This window comes from Trematomus bernacchii, unplaced genomic scaffold (genome assembly GCF_902827165.1).
Source record: "Trematomus bernacchii unplaced genomic scaffold, fTreBer1.1, whole genome shotgun sequence".
Taxonomy (NCBI): domain Eukaryota; kingdom Metazoa; phylum Chordata; class Actinopteri; order Perciformes; family Nototheniidae; genus Trematomus; species Trematomus bernacchii.
The window spans coordinates 1,592,822-1,612,716 of record NW_022987552.1 but is presented as its reverse complement, the minus strand read 5'-3'; the positions used below and the strand labels follow the sequence as shown (position 1 = coordinate 1,612,716).

The window sequence follows — 19,895 nt, the reverse complement described above, 5'->3', positions numbered from 1 at the left end:
ACACACACACACACACACACACACACACACACACACACACACACACACACACACACACACACACACACACAGCGGAGATGGCGGAGAGAACGCGCTCCGAGGTGTGGTTAAACTTTACCCGTCTCGATGTGGACACACACACACGGTGCTAACTCAATGATACAAACATGGGTTAAAGATTAGAGGTAACTGAGTTATTTATTTTGTTAAAGTTTCAGCTATTCTGTTTACAATTCTGTCATCAGATTATTTAATACGATTTGTTAAAACATTGTTGTTTCTTTTGATGTGAAATATTATTTATTTAAAGGTGGGGTAGGTAATTTTGGAGAAACCAGCTCGAGTGCGCTAGAATTTGAAAATACACAACCGGAAAAAATCTGCCACTTCCTTACAGAGCCCCTCCTCCAACACACACGAACGCGCACATGACCAATGAGGGCACGAGATAAGTTTGTGCACAGATGGAAGGCTGACAGGTAGGTAGGATTTTTTGTCAAAGCACTTAAGATATTCATTGCTATCGGGATGTTAAGAGCATTCCATGGAATATAACAAAAAGTGTATCTCGAGCCGGTTTCTCAAACTTACCTACCCCACCTTTAATTTAAAGTGGACCTATCATGCTATATTTAAATGATATATTGTAGGGCCATACCTATATAAGGTATATTTATACGTTTCTGTTTTCAAAATACCAAACAGATCATGCATTTTAGCCATGCCTCATTTCGCTCTATTTGCTGTTTGCTGTCTACGGGGCTGATTCTGTGAGACCACGCCCCCCTGCAGGAGAGGGGAGCCGTGCTCTGATGAAGTCAGAAGAGGGGGAGAAAAATAGATCTCCGTCCTCCGTGTTATTATAGGCCTATAGAGTCGTTATTCATTTGTTTTAAAGCTCAATAAATAACAAAGAAGACCTTTGACCGACACTTTTATAATTTTGTCCGGAAGATTTGAACTTTAAACTCTTGACCGGTGAAACTGAAACTGAAACTCTGCCGCACGGTCCCCTCGTCCCTTGGAAGAGGCGGAGAGGTGGGTGTTTGTCATCTGCTGGTGGACTAACCGGAGAGAATTACGGTGCTTGCCTCGACGGGGAGGGATTGCATTGAATTAAAGCAGCGGGAGCAAACGCTTGCCTCGGGGAGGGAGAAAAAAAGCCATAGCGGAGAATAAACAGAAGGGTAACCATGGTTACCATATGCGCGGGAAGTCTTCTTCGCTGCTTTTGTGGCAGACTACAGTGCCACTTACAGGCCTGGCATATGTACTACAGCGTCTCCAGCGCTTTCGAGCGGCAATGGCCGGCCGTGGCCCAACCCCACATTCCCCTGATAGGTGGAGAGTTGGCCCAATAGCCGTAGCGCCACTTTCCTGACGTCAGGACAGTGTTCAAATCTGGATCAGTTTTTATCAGATCCGTTGCAGCCCCTTTTTTAGAGATTTGGGTATGGAGGAAAATAGAGAGGGTTGTGTTTTCTGACACTTGGTGAGTTCCCTGGAACACCGGGGACACATATTCATGTATACAAGACGTACAAAAGTGCATTTTGCATGATAGGTCCCCTTTAAATAAAAAGCAATGTTAATTTTGTTCACAATTTGTTTATTTGTTTCTCCAAAAGAACCGATAAGAGTACCGTTAAAAGACCGGATCGATAAGCGGTATCGATAAAAGTAGTAGTAGGCCTACTACTACTTTAAAACCTTAACGATACCCATCCCTAATTAAGAAAGTATCAAATACTATTAAATCAACTTGCAACATTTTAAACAAATTAGACCTTTCTGTCAATGCTGCAAAGTCATACCTCCACTGCATGATTCTATCCCACATTGAATACTGTTTGACAAACTGGTCGTTTGCTTGTGCCACAAACCTGAAACCCATACAGCTGTACAAGAGGGCTATCAAGGTGTTTGACAGAAAGCCAAATTCATACCACCACTGTACCATCCTTGATAAACACCATTTCTTAAGTTTTGACAATTTTAAGTCTTTTAAAAGTATGTGTTTTATTTATAAATGTTTACATGGACTGCCCCCCCCCTTAGGGGAATTCATCCACAAAAAACACACTGGACGCTGCACTAATAAACGCCAAATAAACGATTAAATAAATAAATAACTGAAATGTAATAATAATAATACTAATAACATGTGCAGACAGTGGAAGAACAAACCACCCTTATTAGGACTTGTCACTTCCCTCTTTGTGTGTCTACAATGTACGTTGTAATGTCTATGGTGAGGGTTACTCCATCTTATTTGCCCTTGCCAAACACACATTTTCATTATATGTAAATTTAACAAACAATAAAGTATTCTGAATCAGTTTTCGCTGTAGAAATAACATTTTCCATGTACATGACACTGGATTTGTTGGAGAACTAGTCCGAAATCAAAACATATTTAGAAAACAGAAAGAAAAAAATGACAATTAGCAGCAAATCTTTATGTTTTTGAAGCTGGAACGGACAAATACTAAGCTTTTTTTCATTAGCAATGACTCAAACATTTACCTCGTTATCAAAATAGCAGCAGATATGTTTGGCAATTTACTAATTTCCATATTTTTCCTACAAAATTGCTTTTATTGATCTTCTCCCTGTTCCATATTCTTTTGTATTAATGAAGTTAAATGTGGAATGAGATTGATAACTATTTGAACATGTCTTCATCTCTGTCCGTCTTAAAAAAAAAGCACTTGTCAATCAAATATGTCAGATATTGAATACACAAGTTCACTCCTCCGAAATGCATTTACTGTATATGTACCATACATTTCCTATATAATGTCTATTATCTTACCTATTTTTAACAAACGTTAGACTGAAGAAATACATATTTTAGACCATTAAGTAGTTAGGGTTAGAGTCGTTTAGATTTTAGGGTTTTTGGTTGGTGTTGGGTAGGTTTTTAGGTTGTGATGCTTCTGAATAATACATGAACTCTCTCAATTATATATGTATTAATGATATATAATAGAAATGCTTTAACTTTATAGTCTGTTCTCAACCTTCTTAAAGCTTATTGGGGTGTCCCATTTCACATGTTTCCATTATGTCTTATTATTGTACTAGTATTTTTATTTATTTGAAAAGTTCTTATTTGTATTTTTCCTATCATGAACCACACATATTCAGTCGTTCCCACTGCAAATGAACGCAGCGTTAACACACACCCGTATATGATTGGAGGAGAAGGGAGAAAGGGGCGCGGTCTGAAGCCAACGGTAACCCGACACCCGCCCCTCGCGCGTGTGTTCTGCTTTGACTGTAAACTTTCTCCTCGAGCTCCGTCAGTTGGTCGCTGACCGTGGGACCGTTTGTACCGCGTTTTGTCTCTGCGTTTTAACGGAAACTCCTCCGGTAATCATGTCCAATTAATTAATTCGGTATTTTTGAGTAGGGGGAGATTGAAATACATCCCGTTGTGAGACATGGAGGCTGTGAGTAAGTGGACCCCGCAACAAGTGGTGGACTGGATGAGAGGTGAGCGATAACCGGACCTAACGAAGCTAACGGTCACTCTGTTAGCAAACAGTCTATGCAGTTAGCAGTTATTGAAGTGAACAATTGAGATGTTAGTTTGCATTGTGTGCTTAGGAATAAATACCGGCTAGTTCACTGCTGTTTAATAAAAAATTCTAAGTTTTTTTCAGCTGCATCTTTACCTTTCCTGACCTTTTATTGAATATATTTGTATTGTCTTTTTCAGTACTTTGTTGTTATCTTACATTAAAGCACATAACAGTCATTTGAAGTATAGTCGTGTAACAGTGGTGGGAGAAGTACCTTCATTCTGTACTTTAAATATAAATTCTGTGGTGCAAATTAAAAGTTCTGCATTAAATATTTAACTAAAGTACAAGTACATAAATGTATTAGCAAAATAATACAGTTAAAGTACCAACATTGGAGGTACTCGATATTGTCTTTGGTATATATATATTCAAATGTACTTAATGTTACTTTCCACAATTAGTTTATATGTAATAGTTTATGTGGTGTTTTCTGTTTCATTATGCATGCTATAAAGTTAGAAGTTTATGAAAGCTGTAACTTGCTATGGTTACCTGGGGTTGTTTTTCAGAGGTGTACATTAAAGCAGCATTGAAACAGTTAAAAAGGTTTACTTAAATGGCAAAATAAGACTTTTTTGTCCACACATTTGGTTGTTAGGCTCTGTTGACTCAGCACCAGGCTGCCTTGTTTACCCTTTTTTTTTTTTTTTTTTTACTGGCTGTAATTTTTCTGCTTGGTTGTTAAACTTGGCTGTTGAGAGGCAGATAGATCTGCACACAGCACTGAGCCGTGTGTTTATTTTCATTATAGATTGTCATTAAGCCATAAACAGGCCCTACCAGGAATCACATCATCCATAAAAAGCCAAACAGGCTCATGATTGTGCTTTGATAAAGACCTGTTTTTAATTAGGTGATGTTTGAACAAGTAGCAATAAGAGAGAAACTGTTTCTGTGGCACTTTTCAAGCCACCATTTGTGTCTTTTGAGATAATTGTTGTTTTTACATTTGAGATTTTTGCATTCTTGAAAGTAACACATTAAAAAGAACAGCTTGTTATCAGTGCATATTTTAAAGATGCATGCACAGGATTTACATTTTGGGCTATAAAAACCTGGAAAACTAAATATTGCCGTAACTTTTTAGAAAACCAGTGACCTAGAAACTTCAGATGTGCATCGACACAACATATAAGTGGTTATGAGGATGCTGTATCACATATGTGCATTAGTGCGAAGATTTAGTTTGTGTTGAGGAACAAATTGAAAATAATTAATATTGCATTATTGCATGGGATAATTAATACTTTCTGGGCATGTTTTTGAAGCATGTTGAAATTAAATGGTGCATTCGTTTATTTTATTACACTGACGTTGACTAGGGTCAATCTTTGCAAGTGTCCTGTAAATAAGCCCTCAGATTTTAGGAATATTTAGCATGATGTGCTGCCATTTGTTAATGATGACAAAGATGGCCACCATAAACAATGACTGCTTTATTGTCTGTGACTTCCAGTTTGACTTTTGAACTGAGGAAAACATGTAATTAACTCAAAAAAAGGCCAAGAGTCGTAATGTGTCCGAGTGCATCCCATCTTTGTACCAGATAAAAGTGAAAGTGAGCGTCCTTTGAGCCCAGCTTGTCCCCCGAGAGCACAAACACACAAACATACACATACCAACACACACGTCATTATCACCACAGACAAAGCAGAGCGGGGTCCATAAAGACTCGGACAAAAGCCGCTCTTCACAACGGTCGGCCTCCTGTCGTGTTCGGGGTCAGGAGGTCGCTCGGACACTTTTACCACATCTCACTGACCATCACACTTTTGTTCTGCATGAAAAGAGTGACACACACACTGCGGTCAGTCACATGACCTGGAGGGCTCAATTAGGCTCGTTCTCTCCCTTTTACTTCGTGTAAATCCACTCTGGGGTCAGATTAAGACGCAATGCCCCTAAGTAACCCGATCCAGGAAATCTGAATCAAGAATGTACTGTTATTTTCTAAAACAGCTGTTTCCTGTAGTTTATATCCAACGAACAGGAGGAGGAAGTGCATTGGTTGGGGACTATTTTCAGCGGCTTATCAATCCACTTTTTGGGTTCTAGTTGTGGCAGTGTTTTCAGTGAAACAGCAGAGCAGATTGCTGCCTCTGGTTGTAGGCGGTGAGGGTGTGTTTCTGTGTGTGTGTGTGTGTGTGTGTGTGTTTTTTACAGTGTACAACTCAAGCAACAGGTTATTTTAATGGAAGGTTTTGTCAGTCTCGTTAAAGTCTCTCACAGGCTGTCACCGAGCTCCTTCAGCTGACCACAAACATTTAACACAAATTCCTTGAATAACCCTGGAATATCATAGGCATGATGCAGGTGCATATTCTAAGAGAGGGAAAAGTCAGGGAATTCCATCATTTATTTGGGGGAAAAGTCACACAAGGTAGGGCTGTGCGATTATGGCAAAAATCATAATCACGATTATTTGGGTCAATAATTGATATCACGATTATTAAATACGATTATTCATTGACTTTGAAAACATCCATTTATTGAACTTTAAAACAAATACAAATAATAATTTGAACAGTATCTTTTTAACTGTTGATTACCCTGAACGTATAATTCAACAGAAAAACCAATACAAAAATAAATGATACATTTAAATAAATAATATCAAAATAATAAATACCAATAAACAAGATCAACAAATATTTTGGAGCGCACTTCCACAAGCTACTAAACATATATAAATATGATAAATACAAATAAATGAGACCAACATTAATTAGATCAAATATGTTGCAGTGCACAACCAAGCAAAGCAAAATAATTGTTTTTTTCGATTATGTTGTTTTCGTAATTGTGGCAGGCCAAAATCGTAATTGCGATTAAAATACGATTAATTGCACAGCCCTAACACAAGGTGTTTCTTGAATCTTAATTTAAGATAGATAACTCTCTAGTATTGAATCAGATATTTAGATTGAAAAAAATCTAATATATTTGAAATTGATATTCAACAAGGTAGTTTTTAAGTATTAAGGAGGACACATACAATGCATTAAAAAAAATACTTTATGAGTCATTAAGATAACCTAATTTCCTAACTCACATCTGGTCATTTAAATCTGAGCTTTTCAATGTTTTGGACACATTTATTGTGATTATAGAAATGTGTTTTTATGTGATTGTAGTTATTACATGTACAGCACTTTGGCCCGACCAAAAATCGCTTTTAAATGTGCTTTATAAATAAACCTTGATTTGATTTGATTTGATTTTAGTCGATACTGAAACAACACACACTATAATGTAGGAGTGAGAGTCCTTTTATGGCTTTCATGGTTATTTCATGTTTTGGTAGCTAGAGCTACTCTCGAGGTAAACAGCGATGGAGCTCAGCGTGTTCAGACAGATCACATACTTCCCTCTGCTCGTCTGACAGGTGCTGTCACACATGGCAGCGAGATGACGACTGAACAAATAACACGACACATGCAGTGTTTAAGAAGCATTGTGAGAAAAAATAACAATGAACAAGAAGCATAATCCACGAGCTGGGCGATGCATATTGTGATGCATCAGATACAAAACAGTAGGGTTTGATTCAGTTGAATTTGAACTAGGTGAGAACAATATGTTTGGACGACTAATTTGAGCTACTGTACTTTTCATGCCATTTTTACATCCTCTCCACTTAAGTTGAGGGGTATATATATAGTACTTTTATACTCAAACCTATGTTAATGCATGGGTCATTATGATCTAATAACATAATATAGAACTTGAACTATAGGTGAGGACAAATCTATTTTCACCAGCCTACATTTTGTGAACCTTTTTCAAGAATTCTATCACCAAAAAGAAATATTTTATTGATAACCCTGGCCTGGATTTACACCCCATTTCGTAACTTAACAACTTACATTATAACCCTTTGACACAGCATTTCCTTTGACATTTATCCGACTCTTTGGATGATTGTCCAATTTTTTTAATCCTGTCATCTTCAACAGGTTTTTTTCAGTTTCATACAATTTAGATTTCTATCTTGCACTTTGACTTGTTGACCATTCCTCCCTTCTGTTGTTCTGCCAAGATAAACTTGTTTTATCCCTCAAAATGGTGAACATCAGTTTGAGGGATTTGATCAAACAAAGCCCTTCCTGCCTGCATGGTCTTTGAAGGAAGGAAGGAAGCTGAGAAACATATTTGAAATATAATTATCAAACAATGTGCGTTTGTTTATCTGTGAAAAGGCGTACATAGCTGGACATTTCTGCTAGCTAACAAGTCACAAATACACATGTCCATAGATGTCCAACATAATGGCATTAGTGCTGCTGTGAGTCAGACACACATTAGTGTTTCTGTGGGAACTGAGCTGTGTTAGTGGAATATCACCGTGACTCACGTAACGATTTATTAATAGATCCTAAAGCAGATTGTGAGATTTGATCAGCTTGCGTCATATGCGTGAACAACTGAATGAGTAAAACCTGCATGACTGGTCTCCATTCTAGCCGCATGTAGTGATGTCACTGTGGTACAGCAGGAATTTTTCCCCTAGATAAAATGTTATTGCTTTTGGAAAGATTACAGACAGTTGGTCCCATTATTCATGATCCTCAGAGGGTGAATTTATTTTTCTCGGTGACTCTGGGATCATCCTTTAGTGCCAGCATCCGCTCAGAATGTCTACTTCTCCAACCCTCTAAAGCTAACATTAACATGCTTAACAAAGTCAGCTTGCTCAATTTTAGCATTTATCGTAATGACAAAATACATTTGTAACATTCCCTGTGTGTAAACAAACAAGTTATGTTATGGAAACACTCGTTTTTTATCCCCAAAAATGATTTCTGTGAGGTTTCCTCTTACAAATGTTAAAAGTAAAAATCATCAAACTCTCTAAACTGCAGAAACATGCCATTAATCACTTGTTTGCGCCGGATTAATGCCCCCTGTTCACAAGAAGTTGCGGTTTGGTAAGATTTTGTCATTTGTATAATCAACACCTCTAAAAAATGCTTTAAACCTAACCGCTCTGCTCAGTTTAAAGACAAGTTTAATTCCCCAAAAAGTTAATGGAAAGTAGAGTTTTACACTGTTGAGCATCATCCTGCTGTCAGACAGAGATATGCCAATAAAACATATTTAAACTCCATATTCCTTTAGATAAGGCATTATATTTCTAAGTGAATACAGGTCCCACATTTCATTGGTGTCTCACAAACATACTTCTCTATCATCTAACCTCCAAAAAGTACATCATGACATGTTTATATCCATTTTCCTAAACCTGTAGTCTCCTAGTTTTCTTTTTTGGCCAATGCTACGCCTCATTGCACGTTAACAGTAAACCGCAGCAGGAATGTGTATCGATAAAGAATGTGTGGAATATGCAATTTTGAGAAAACAATGACCAGCAGCACTCCCTTCAGCTCAGCTTATCTGTTGGACGTACAGTGCTTCTCCTGGTGTTACAGTGGGATTACAGCTCAGCACACAGGGGACCGTTCAGTGTGATTTCACAAGACGTCTGAGCACAGATCTGCACATTGCTCAAGGAAATCCTTTTTCCTCCTGAATAGTGTTTGCTCAACAGAGTGTGTTCCCCCCGCTGCCTCGTACCAATGAGATGAATGGCCAGTGTGTGTGTGTGTGTGTGTGTGTGTGTGTGATATAGTTTGGTGTTTGACAGAGGCCCAGTGAAGCTATGAATTGCCGCAGCGCTCTTTTCCTCTCTACCCTCGTCCTGTTGTGATGGAGGTGGGGTAAATGTTCCTTTTGTGGCTCCCAGCTGGGGAGTGTCGGGTCCGAACTCCGTCTTTGTGACTTCATTGAACAACGCGTGCCATTTGTTGGAATGAACAGCAGATTTAGAGTCCAACCGGGAGAGTTTCTCAATGCAGGGAAACGTTATCTGTGGTTTGAGGAATGTCTGACTCCAGGGATGGTTGGTGTTTTACACAGTATGTTCCCCAAAGTGGATCAAAATAATTCAAAGCATAACATAACATGTTACATGTTAGACGCTTTTATCCAAAGCGACTTACATACTCAATACTGTGGGCAATCCCCACAGGAGCAATTTGGGGTGAAGTGTCTCAGGGACACAACGACATGCTGACTGCAGTGGGGTTTGAACCTGTGCTCCCCTGATCCAAACACCAACGCTCTATCCACTGCGCCACACGCCTCCAAAGCAGCTCTTTTAAATATCATTTGAGAATTACATTTAGAAACAGAGAACTGTCATTGATAATTCTCCAGTTGTTTGTGTCAAATCTAATATTATTAATCCTTTTATTAATCCACCGCCTCATTTTGTCCACAGTTGCAACAATTCTTGAATATCGATCAGCAGGAAAATGATCGATAACCATTTTATATAATCGAATAATACATTTAGGAATAATATCAAGCATAAATGCAATGGTTCAAGCTTCTCAAATGTGAGGATTTGATGCTTATGGTTGTTCAACATGCTGGTTAACTGAATATCTTTAGATTCAGTAAAAAGTAGACGTTCCCCATGTCTGATATTATCACAGCATGTCAAGATTTTCCTCCAATTGACCTTCAAAGCACTAAACCACAAACATCTCTCAGTGAGGAAGATGTTTGGAGGTGGGTCTCTCATCACGGCCCTCTGTAAAACAAGTCCTAACTTCTTGTTTCTTTCTTTCTGTCCAATGATTAACTGGACTGTTTATGAGCAGCTGGAGTTTCACCTGCACCTGTTCTGTCTTTCTTTTTACGGACTTCTTTACGTGTTTGACTGCAGACTAACCCACTTTATCATCAGCGCGCCTTATAACTACTTTGAGTCGCTGTCAGTTCAGGAATTTAGAAGATGGTTCAAACTATTACCAAGTCAACAAAGGCCGGGTTATTGAAAGAGTTTCATCTGGTGTTTGGACATAAGCCACAAGAATGAATTCAACAGTAAAGACTTCTATCTTGTTGTAGAGTTTTCTGATAACCATTCCTAGTTTTTTACAAAGAACATCAAGACCAGTTGGTAAATGGGTTGTTTTTCCAATAAGGAGCATTCCCGCTGGTAACTGAGCATCGGATGGGTGAAGCAGAGACTGTCAGAGGTTTTGACAATGCAGTGAAAAGTAAGAGTTTCCCACCCTGAAGAGTTTCCCAGCAGCTGCTGAGTGACAGGAGGAGGCCCGGGGTCGTCTGCAAATATTAGACCGGTCCGAGACAAGACCACTGACGGAGAAATTAACTTTTCTTATGTCTGTGACTAAAGTAAACTGTGGAAACTCGTGCCTCTAGAAAAGCACCGTGGACAGATCCTTACAGGTCCATTATATATCAGAAATTCAAATGTTCTGCTTGCAACTTAACAAAAATCATTAACAAAAAAGACAACTATGTTCAGTGAAAAAGTTGTCAATGTTAACACTGGTTTCAGTATAGTCAGTCTCTCATGTTGAGTTATTCTGTCAACAAACAAGTCGGTTTCAAAGTGCTTTTCAAAGAGCAAAGATTAAATCAGGCCGTTTCCAGTGTGAACTTTGCTGTGACCTCTTAGCTGATTAGATTACTTTTTGTGGTCAATCCGAAAAGGTTGGGACTGCTGCTAAACATAAGTCCTGTTCATATATGACATTCAGTCCATAATGTGCAGAAAGAAAATGTGATGGGATGTTTTCAAGGATGTTGACAAAAGTTGTTCAATCTGGTAAAAATATATCTAAATAAAATGTATGAAATTAGTTTTCACATTACTGGAACATCTGTGGTTCTTGTGTCAAAACTGAGACTCAATATGGCCAGAGACAACCATTTTTAAATATACACTGTGGCATTTTCTAATTAAACTTTATTCAAACCGTCACATAACCAGTCAGTAGTTTTTGCAGCGTTCCCGTAATCACTTTTCTGTGTTTGATTCATCGTGCTACTTGAGAAGCATTTCCGTAGCCACAAGCTCGGCTCAGCAGGATTTCAGAGCGCTGATCCGGCTTCTTCGTCAGCCTGAAGACGTTCTCCAAAGGTTTTGGGTCGAGTGCCAAACCCGATTGCAATGTGCACAATGACAAAAATGTCTCAACTGTCACATAAATCAGTGACGTTTTATTTCTCACGGGAACATTGGATCCAGATCTGGATGTTGGCAATTTGCCGGTGTTGGGAAGTGTTTTTATTTCAGGTTATTCCACAATGTAAATCAACGTCTTACACACATTTTACCAGTGGTTATGATGTCTTAAATGTCCAGTCTCACGTAAATGTACCATTATCTTCTCATTATTAAAGCCTCAAGACATTTCTCTTCAGGCCAGGCTCTTGTTATCCCTCATGCGGTCTGGTTTAATAGAAAATATTCAACATGTGAAATGAATGTAGAGAAAATATCTGTAAATTAGAAGCAGCAGAAGTGTTAGTAAGAAGATAAATGCATGTATTTACTCTCATAAGTCTGAAGCTACTGTAAATCTGAATGTCTGGGGCTCAGTGTACTTTATTTTTAGTTTATAAGAAATAAGACAAACCCCAATGACTCGAGCAAACAGTTAGGCTGGTAAATCTGGACCTGAAACCATCAGTTCTATCCCAGTTGACTTGGACTTCCATGAAAGTGCCCAACAGAAGCTCATATGTGCAGCTTCAGGTTTCCTCTCTGCAGGAGGCTGGCTTCTCTTTGTCATGTTTTCATTAGCAGCTGATTTGACTGTCGCGTGACACGCAGCCGGAGAGATTATCGGCCTCCTCGGCTGTCAGGAACGTGACCCCGGCTGTCACCAACACATTCCTGGTGACCACACACTCTCACCAGCCGCCGGCCAACATGAAGGAGGGGTTATTTGAATTATGTCTGGATGTCGTGATCATTTATCTGAGGAGGTTTCGGGATGTCATGGGGATTTGCATCTTGGCATTATTCCGGGAACATGTAGGAGCACGGCATGTTTTCTGTCACTGTTTTTTTTTGTAGCAGCTCAACTGGAGCAGAAAAAACAAATGACTAAAGCAGGAGATCTGTAGTGTAGCTCACAGCTGCTAGTATTATTACGTAGTCATTTGTTCTCCTCTGATTCGACAGTTGTCATGCCATCTTGATTTTTTTGCAGGAGTGCATTCAGTGTATTAAGCATTTCATTTCAGCATTCAAAATGATGATTTCTTAATTTCAAGGTCTCAAAATTAGTTCTTGTTCTTGTAACCCTGCCCGGTGTGAACTTTATTGAAATGCCTTTGCTCTTCGTTGTGATGAGTCTCCCGCAGTGCATTGTGGGTGTCAGAGGTGTGACAGCAGAGGTGTCCCATCAGCGGTTAGAGGCAGAGGAATGTGGAGTCGGCCATCTGTCCTCCTGCCTGGAGTTTCTTTAATGGCCTCATGCAGGGCCAGTTGTTTTCTCCTCCTGTTCACACCAGCTCAGGCATTTTGTTCGGTGCTTACAGCTTTATAACGCCGACCATTTGGTGGACGCTCGGTGCAAAAGCTTTCTCAAACTGACAAGTATTTTTAGTTTAGGAGACAAACACCAAGCCTTACAGTTAAAAGTGTACACATGTTAGCTGATTACGTGGTGATTCATTCAATATGATTCTAACTGTAAAGCTTTGGAGGTGTCTAAACCTAATCTCCTTACAGTTTCTCTAAACCTTAAATAATTTGAAGTAAAAGTAAAATAATGACTGCAATTGTTTTTATATTTTCATCCAAGAATCATTAGTTTCCACAGCCTGAGTTTAAATAAGCTTTAAAACATTAATTTGAGAATCACTGAAAAATCATTTACCTTAAATATGTCAGAAATAAATTAATCATAGTTCTAGTTGGATAGGTAAATTCTTTATATCAACAATGTGACCTCTACAATTGGGGAGAAAAGGTGCACCATGTTATTTTGATTTTAAGACTCCCGGAGGTGAACATGAGTCTGCGTACGGGTGTGGGTCAGCAGAATCATGAGGCAGAAGCTCCTCTGTTGATCCGGTGTGAGAACTCTTTTATGTGGTCTCCCGCTGCTGCCTTCACAGAGGGGTCAGGGGTCAAAGTTCAGGGTCGGGCACAAAGTGGCGCCGCTGGTGCTGTCGGTGTCTCGATCTTATGAGATCACGGGATCCAGAAGGGTCCAGATCCCATCCTCTTTGTCATCTTTTTTGAAAGTTTGCTTTTAAAAATGATGTATAGTTTTGACTCTAGACTTATATGAACATTTTCAACCACAGACGTGCAATTCAGTATTTAATTTTGGTCAGTTTTACTGTTTTTGTAAACTATATTATGTTTTTCTTACGATAAAGATTATAGTTACGGAGTTTGCTATAATATTTGGACAGAATGAAAGCAGCGTAGTACAGTGGACGGTGATGAATGTGCGGCATCAAACCGGCGGCCTGCTATGTGCAGATGTCTTGAGCAGAGTGTGGTGAGGTGGCAGCGTGGTGTGAGCTGCGATGGATCCGTGTTGACTTAGCAGTTGTGTTTGCTGTCAAACTTGAATGGATCATAACAGAGACGACTTTCACTGAAACTCAGTCAGGAAACTCTGTCCCGGTATCGTCTATGCTCCCTCCCATTGCACAGACACATCCTCCCCGTGGCCTGTAAATATGATTTTTGTTTCAAACCTCCAATAGAGTGGTGCAGGAATGAGTCCTAAAACCCTGAAATTAGTCCCAATTTTTGCACTTCCTCTATCCTCGTCTGGAAGTTTTTTTTTATTGTGTTTTTGGTTGTTAGCCTGAAATAAGGTCTGTGGTTAACACAAGCTGAAGAGATGTTAACTCTACGACATAAAATATATCAGTAATACCCCACTGGTGAACTTAACAAGTGTCTAATGGCGCATTTCCACCATGGCGCGGAGCGCGGTTTAAGCGTGCCGTGTCGTGCCATGCCCGTTTTTGGTTGCGTTTCCACTAGGCCTAGTTCCGGCCCGGGGCCACTTTTTCACCTTTTTTCTGGCCCGACAAAATCGTGGTTCTATCGGGGCCAACAAACAGGGCTGAGTCGGGCTGAATTTGCTAAACTAGAGAGAGAATCGCTGGCAAGGAGGCTACAACTACAACAAGATGAACATATTTGACCGTGATTTAATTGTAATACACGTTTCAAAATGATGCCGAAGTAACAACATACTGATACCGGTTAGTAAAAACCATGAATTAATGCTTTGACAAGTCTGCAGACAGACGGCAGGAGAAAAACCTTTTAAAATGCGCGTTGTCTAAATGGAGATCGGCTAAGCTAACGCAATATATGCTCCGACCGTCCACACTCACAACAACGGCCTATACAGACATAAATAAAGCAGCGACTGTATTCACCATGACACAGGCAGTCTGTGGTTTGTACTTGTTTAACTTTTGTCTAGTTTCTGAACAGATATGAGGAGCTGTGAGCTCTGAGTGCTAACAGCTAACGGCTGTGTTGTTTTTCTGGGGTTCTCATTGAAGATGACGTCACGGCTCCGCCTACACTGCGTTACTATAGATACTACCCCAGTTCCTAAACTGTAATGGAAGTGCAGCATAAAGTGAGCCAGTCCTAACAAGGCATAACGAGGCCTAGCCATACCGAGCGAGGCCGAGCGAGGCCGTGTAGTGGAAATGCGCCATAAATGAGACGACTAATGGCGCATTTCCACTGCAGGGCCTCGCACGGCTTAGTACGGTATAGTTAGGCCTTGGTAGGCCAGGCTCACTTTATGCTGCGTTTCCATTACAGTTTAGGAACTGGGGTAGTAACTATAGTAACGCAGTGTAGGCGGAGCCGTGACGTCATCTTCAATGCGAAACACAAAACCAACATCAGCCGTTAGCTGTTAGCACTCAGAGCTCACAGCTCCTCATATCTGTTCAGAAACTAGACAAAAGTTAAACAAGTACAAACCACAGACTGCCTGTGTCATGGTGAATACAGTCGCTGCTTTATTTATGTCTGTAGGCCGTTGTTGTGAGTGTGGACGGTCGGAGCATATACTGCGTTAGCTTAGCCAATCTCCATTCAGAAAACACGCGAAACACACACGAAAAAGGTTTTTCGCCTGCCGTCTGTCTGCAGACTTGACAAAGCATTAATTCATGGTTTTTACTAACCGGTATCAGTATGTTGTTACTTCGGCATCATTTTGAAACGTGTATTACAATTAAATCACGGTAAAATATGTTCATTTTGTTGTAGTTTCCAACGATTCCCTCACTAGTTTAGCATACTCAGCCCGGTTGTTGGCCCGGAAAGAACGTCGATTTTGGAGAGCCAGAAAACTGTGAAAAAGTACCCGCTAGCCGGAACTACGCCTATACTACTGGAAACGCAACCAAAAACAGGCCGGGCACGGCACGCTTAAACCGCGCTCCGCGCTGTAGTGGAAATGCGCCATAAAAGTCATCACGGCCAACATTAGCCACCTTTAGCTTAGCGGTGGAGACGTCGTGAAGTCATGTGACCGTGCTGTAGTTCCTTTATAGCCCAACATTAGCCTCCTTTAGCTTAGCGGTGGTGACGTGAAGTCATGTGACCGTGCTGTAGTTCCTTTATAGCCCAACATTAGCCGCCTTTAGCTTAGCGGTGGTGACGTGAAGTCATGTGACCGTGCTGTAGTTCCTTTATAGCCCAACATTAGCCGCCTTTAGCTTAGCGGTGGTGCAGTAAAGACTTTTGACAGAAAATGATTCATAAAATGGTGTGGAGATTTCTGAACAACATGTCTGCTTGGTGCCCCCTCTCACTGTGTTGTGTCTCTGTGTCTCCAGGTCTGGACGACAGCCTGCAGCAGTACATGCCGGCCCTCCAGCGACAGCAGGTGGACGGGGAGAAGCTGCTGAGGCTGTCCCACCAGGAGCTGCTGTCTCTGGGCCTGACGCGGGTCGGACACCAGGAGCTGGTGCTGGAGGCTGTGGATCTGCTCTGTGCACTGGTCAGTCACACACACTGTTTCACCAGGATGGGTGTTAGGGAATACGTCTCACAGCTCAGTATGTTTCTGTTTGCATATGTTGCCATGGAGCCTGTATTTGTTTACATATTGGTCCATTTGCACCATGAAAGAACATGCTAAATCAGCTATTAGCGGTTTCTGTTTGCATTGTAAACACAGAGAAAGTCACCGGAGTACTTCTGATACTGACGGAGGAAAAATTTGCAATGAGAGAAGTTAAATATGTGTATTATGCATAAAGGAACACTAATATCATCCTGTTTCTTTTGTGGTGAAGTGTCCCTTTAACTATGTTCTCATCAGATCCACAGTGATGAAAACCCCTGTGGTTGTTATTAGTTTCTTTAATTTTGTGGTTTCTCACTGTGCTGATGATTCGACGTGTAAGAGCTAGGATCACCTGACTAGCGTGGTTTAGTTCAAAGTCAAAAACTGACAGACTGACAAATCCACAGTTCATTTCACCACCTGCTGAGAAGTTATTCTTAGTGCCATACCAATCCCTAACATCTGTCTTCTGTTACACCCCAAAAAAATATCTGAGGAATCAGAAGCAGCTTTGCACATTCACGACTTCAAGTATCAGCGTGTTATCTGAATCTATTTAGACTCCAGAAGCTAATAAAAGTCCTATATATCAGTAAGCTGCAGTCTGTACGGTCACGTTATTATAACTAAACTCAAGTGAAGGGACATTCTTCTTTATTTATAACACAAAACATGTTACGTGCAGCTGCAGAGAAGCTCTTTCTAAAAGTGTGAAAGTGTTGAATGTGAGCGTCCGGCCCCTGAAGCTTCATGTCCGTCACATTGTCTGACAGCAGGCCTGGCTCTGCTGCCAGAGAATGTGCTGATGTAAATAAAATGCACGCTGTTAAATCTTTATCAGATCTGGCAACACGCCCACACTGCTGGCTTCAATACTGCTTCACTGTGAAAAAGGAACAAAAATGGTGGTTCCTGCACTTTTTCCTGCATGGAGATTTGTTTTGTTTGTTGGAAAGAGAGTTTAAAAGAGATGTCCCAATACTATAGAGTGCCACAGTGACGCGTCCTAAAACCCGGAAGTGAGTCAGCATTTCACCACTTCCTGTTCCCTGGTCTCAGAGCCAATGGGATCTCTCCATAGGGTTTTGGAAAATATCTGTAAATAAGGTCTGTGGTTGAGACACATTGAAGAGACGGATCACGTTTTGTTCTAGGACATTAAATCCATCAGCAGTGACCCCGCTGGTGATTTCTGAAGAGTTGACGTGTCTGAAAAACGATGGTTGTTACCAAGTGGCTGAATAGGACTACAGAAGTCGTGGAGGACGTTGTACGTCATTACGCCGAACACGTAAACACTCCTCTAAGTTTGTTTGCCCTGTTCTGCTTGAAAGCAAGTGCCTGCCTCCTGCTAACTGTTCAAACAAATGCTTCAACTTGTTCCATTTAGAATCTGTGTGTTTGAATATGGATCTGAAGTTGGCGTGACGTTGAAGCAGCGACCCTGCTGTACTTCGTTTATAGCATAACGACTAGATTTATGATTAGAAAATGATAAAAGTAGGGTAGACATGTGGAGATTATCCGGCTGAACAAAACGTGATCCGTCTCTTCAATGTGTCTCAACCAACCACAGACCTTATTTACAGATATTTTCCAAAACCCTATGGAGAGATTGCATTGCGTTTTTGTCGAAGGAACCGGAAGGAGTTTACTTCCGGGCTTTAGGACGCGTCACTGTGGCACTCTATTCAGAGACATTTTAAATATTGTGCTTCAGTGTTAGAACTGAAACTAAATTATGTGGACAATCATTGGAAGTGGCATTGCAAACGTACATGTTTTTAATACATATACAATACTTTACAAGCTTAGATTAGATAACCTTTTAACACATGAAATGAAAACATGAATAACTACATTTTTGTGTGTGTGTGTGTGTGTGTGTGTGTGTGTGTGTGTGTGTGTGTGTGTGTGTGTGTGTGTGTGTGTGTGTGTGTGTGTGTGTGTGTGTGTGTGTGTGTGTGTGTGTGTGTGTGTGTGTGTGTGTGTGTGTGTGTGTGTGTGTGTGTGTGTGTGTGTGTGTGTGTGTGTGTGTGTGTGTGTGTGTGTGTGTGTGTGTGTGTGTGTGTGTGTGTGTGTGTGTGTGTGTGTGTGTGATCAGACACTCTACTACTGTTTAAAGTTGTATCAGTGAAGCTTGGTTAATCATTTACTCCAGTATCAACTGAAGTCCAGAGAAGTCCAAGGCAGATTATCTGACAACCAACAGATAATGTTAGAATTGGGTTTCTACATTTCTATGGCTTTAAAATGTTAAACCTTTAAAAGGATTCTTGACATTGTGAGCAGAAGCAGAATACTCCAGGGAATCAGAATCCTTAAAATATCTATTTTAGGTGTAGGGAATAAATGATGGTTTCGAGGGGATTATTTAGCTGTGTGGGACTTATCGTTTAATCAGTAAATGAAAAATGTGCTGATGAGGTGAAAGAAGTTGTGTCTGATATGACTCAGTTGGTTGGAAATCAAATGTCCACGTTATCTTGAAGTAAAACAGATGAAGTCATGCTTAAAGTCTTCTGGTTCTTACTGAAGTGTATTGTGTAGCCTGTTTGGTACGGAGGACCTACATTAACCCAATATATTCTTCCAAAATCACCGGTTAAGTTATTTCAAATTCATTTCTGTATTTGCATTTTTAACTGACTCTGATTGGTGCATATTGTTGCAGCTGTGGAGTAAGTATTCAGACCTTTTTCTTAAGTTAAAGTACTAAAACCACACTTTAGGAAATACTACATTACAAGTTAAAGTTTGTGAGTGGATATGTGATATGTAGTTAAAATATTAAAAGTAACTAAAATGTGTACTTAAGAACAGCAAGCGAATTCAGATTTGATGAATATATTCAAATGTCTCTCTTTCCTTCCTCTCTTTTGTCTGTCTCTCTGTTTTTGACGAGCCAGTTTAAAGACATTCATTAATTGTCTGTTTCATACATTTTGATAGAAACTCCAAGTCACAAAAGCAAGGCAGCGTCACACACAACTCTGTTTTTGACCTGGACCGTGAAGGAGACTTTGGTGAAGCTCGTTGACTCATAACCAAAGTTAGGGCTGAAAAAACGTTACTCATCTGTGACAAAATAAAACTTAAGGTTTCCTCGCTGGCTTTTTCAAGGTCTGTGTAGCCTTCTCAGGAACTTGAACTACCCGAGGAGTCGTTATGAGACGTGTGCAGATCGTGGACATGACATCAGAGCCAACATGAATACAATCTTTCATCAGCAGCAGCTCCAGCTTCCTGTCAGGCTCTATAGAAGGTCGAGGGACGTTTCTGTGGATATTCTCTGAGTTTACTGCTCTCTGGTGTGCAACAGGAAACAGATGTGACCCCTCCCACCTGTCAGAGACCCCCCACCCTTCCCCTGACACACACACACACACACACACACACACAT

The 19,895-nt window shown here is 40.3% G+C and overlaps 1 protein-coding gene across 1 annotated transcript in view; it reads left to right on the top strand.

The window, feature by feature from the left end:
- Positions 1-3,323: 3,323 nt before the first annotated feature.
- cnksr3 (cnksr family member 3) overlaps positions 3,324-19,895 on the top strand; it is a 57,270-nt gene continuing 40,698 nt past the window's right edge. Inside the window, exons 1-2 of the mRNA XM_034123821.1 lie at positions 3,324-3,498; positions 16,260-16,423. Of these exons, the coding sequence (XP_033979712.1) occupies positions 3,447-3,498; positions 16,260-16,423 (216 nt within the window). The 5' untranslated portion in view covers positions 3,324-3,446. The remainder of the gene's footprint in view (positions 3,499-16,259; positions 16,424-19,895) is intronic.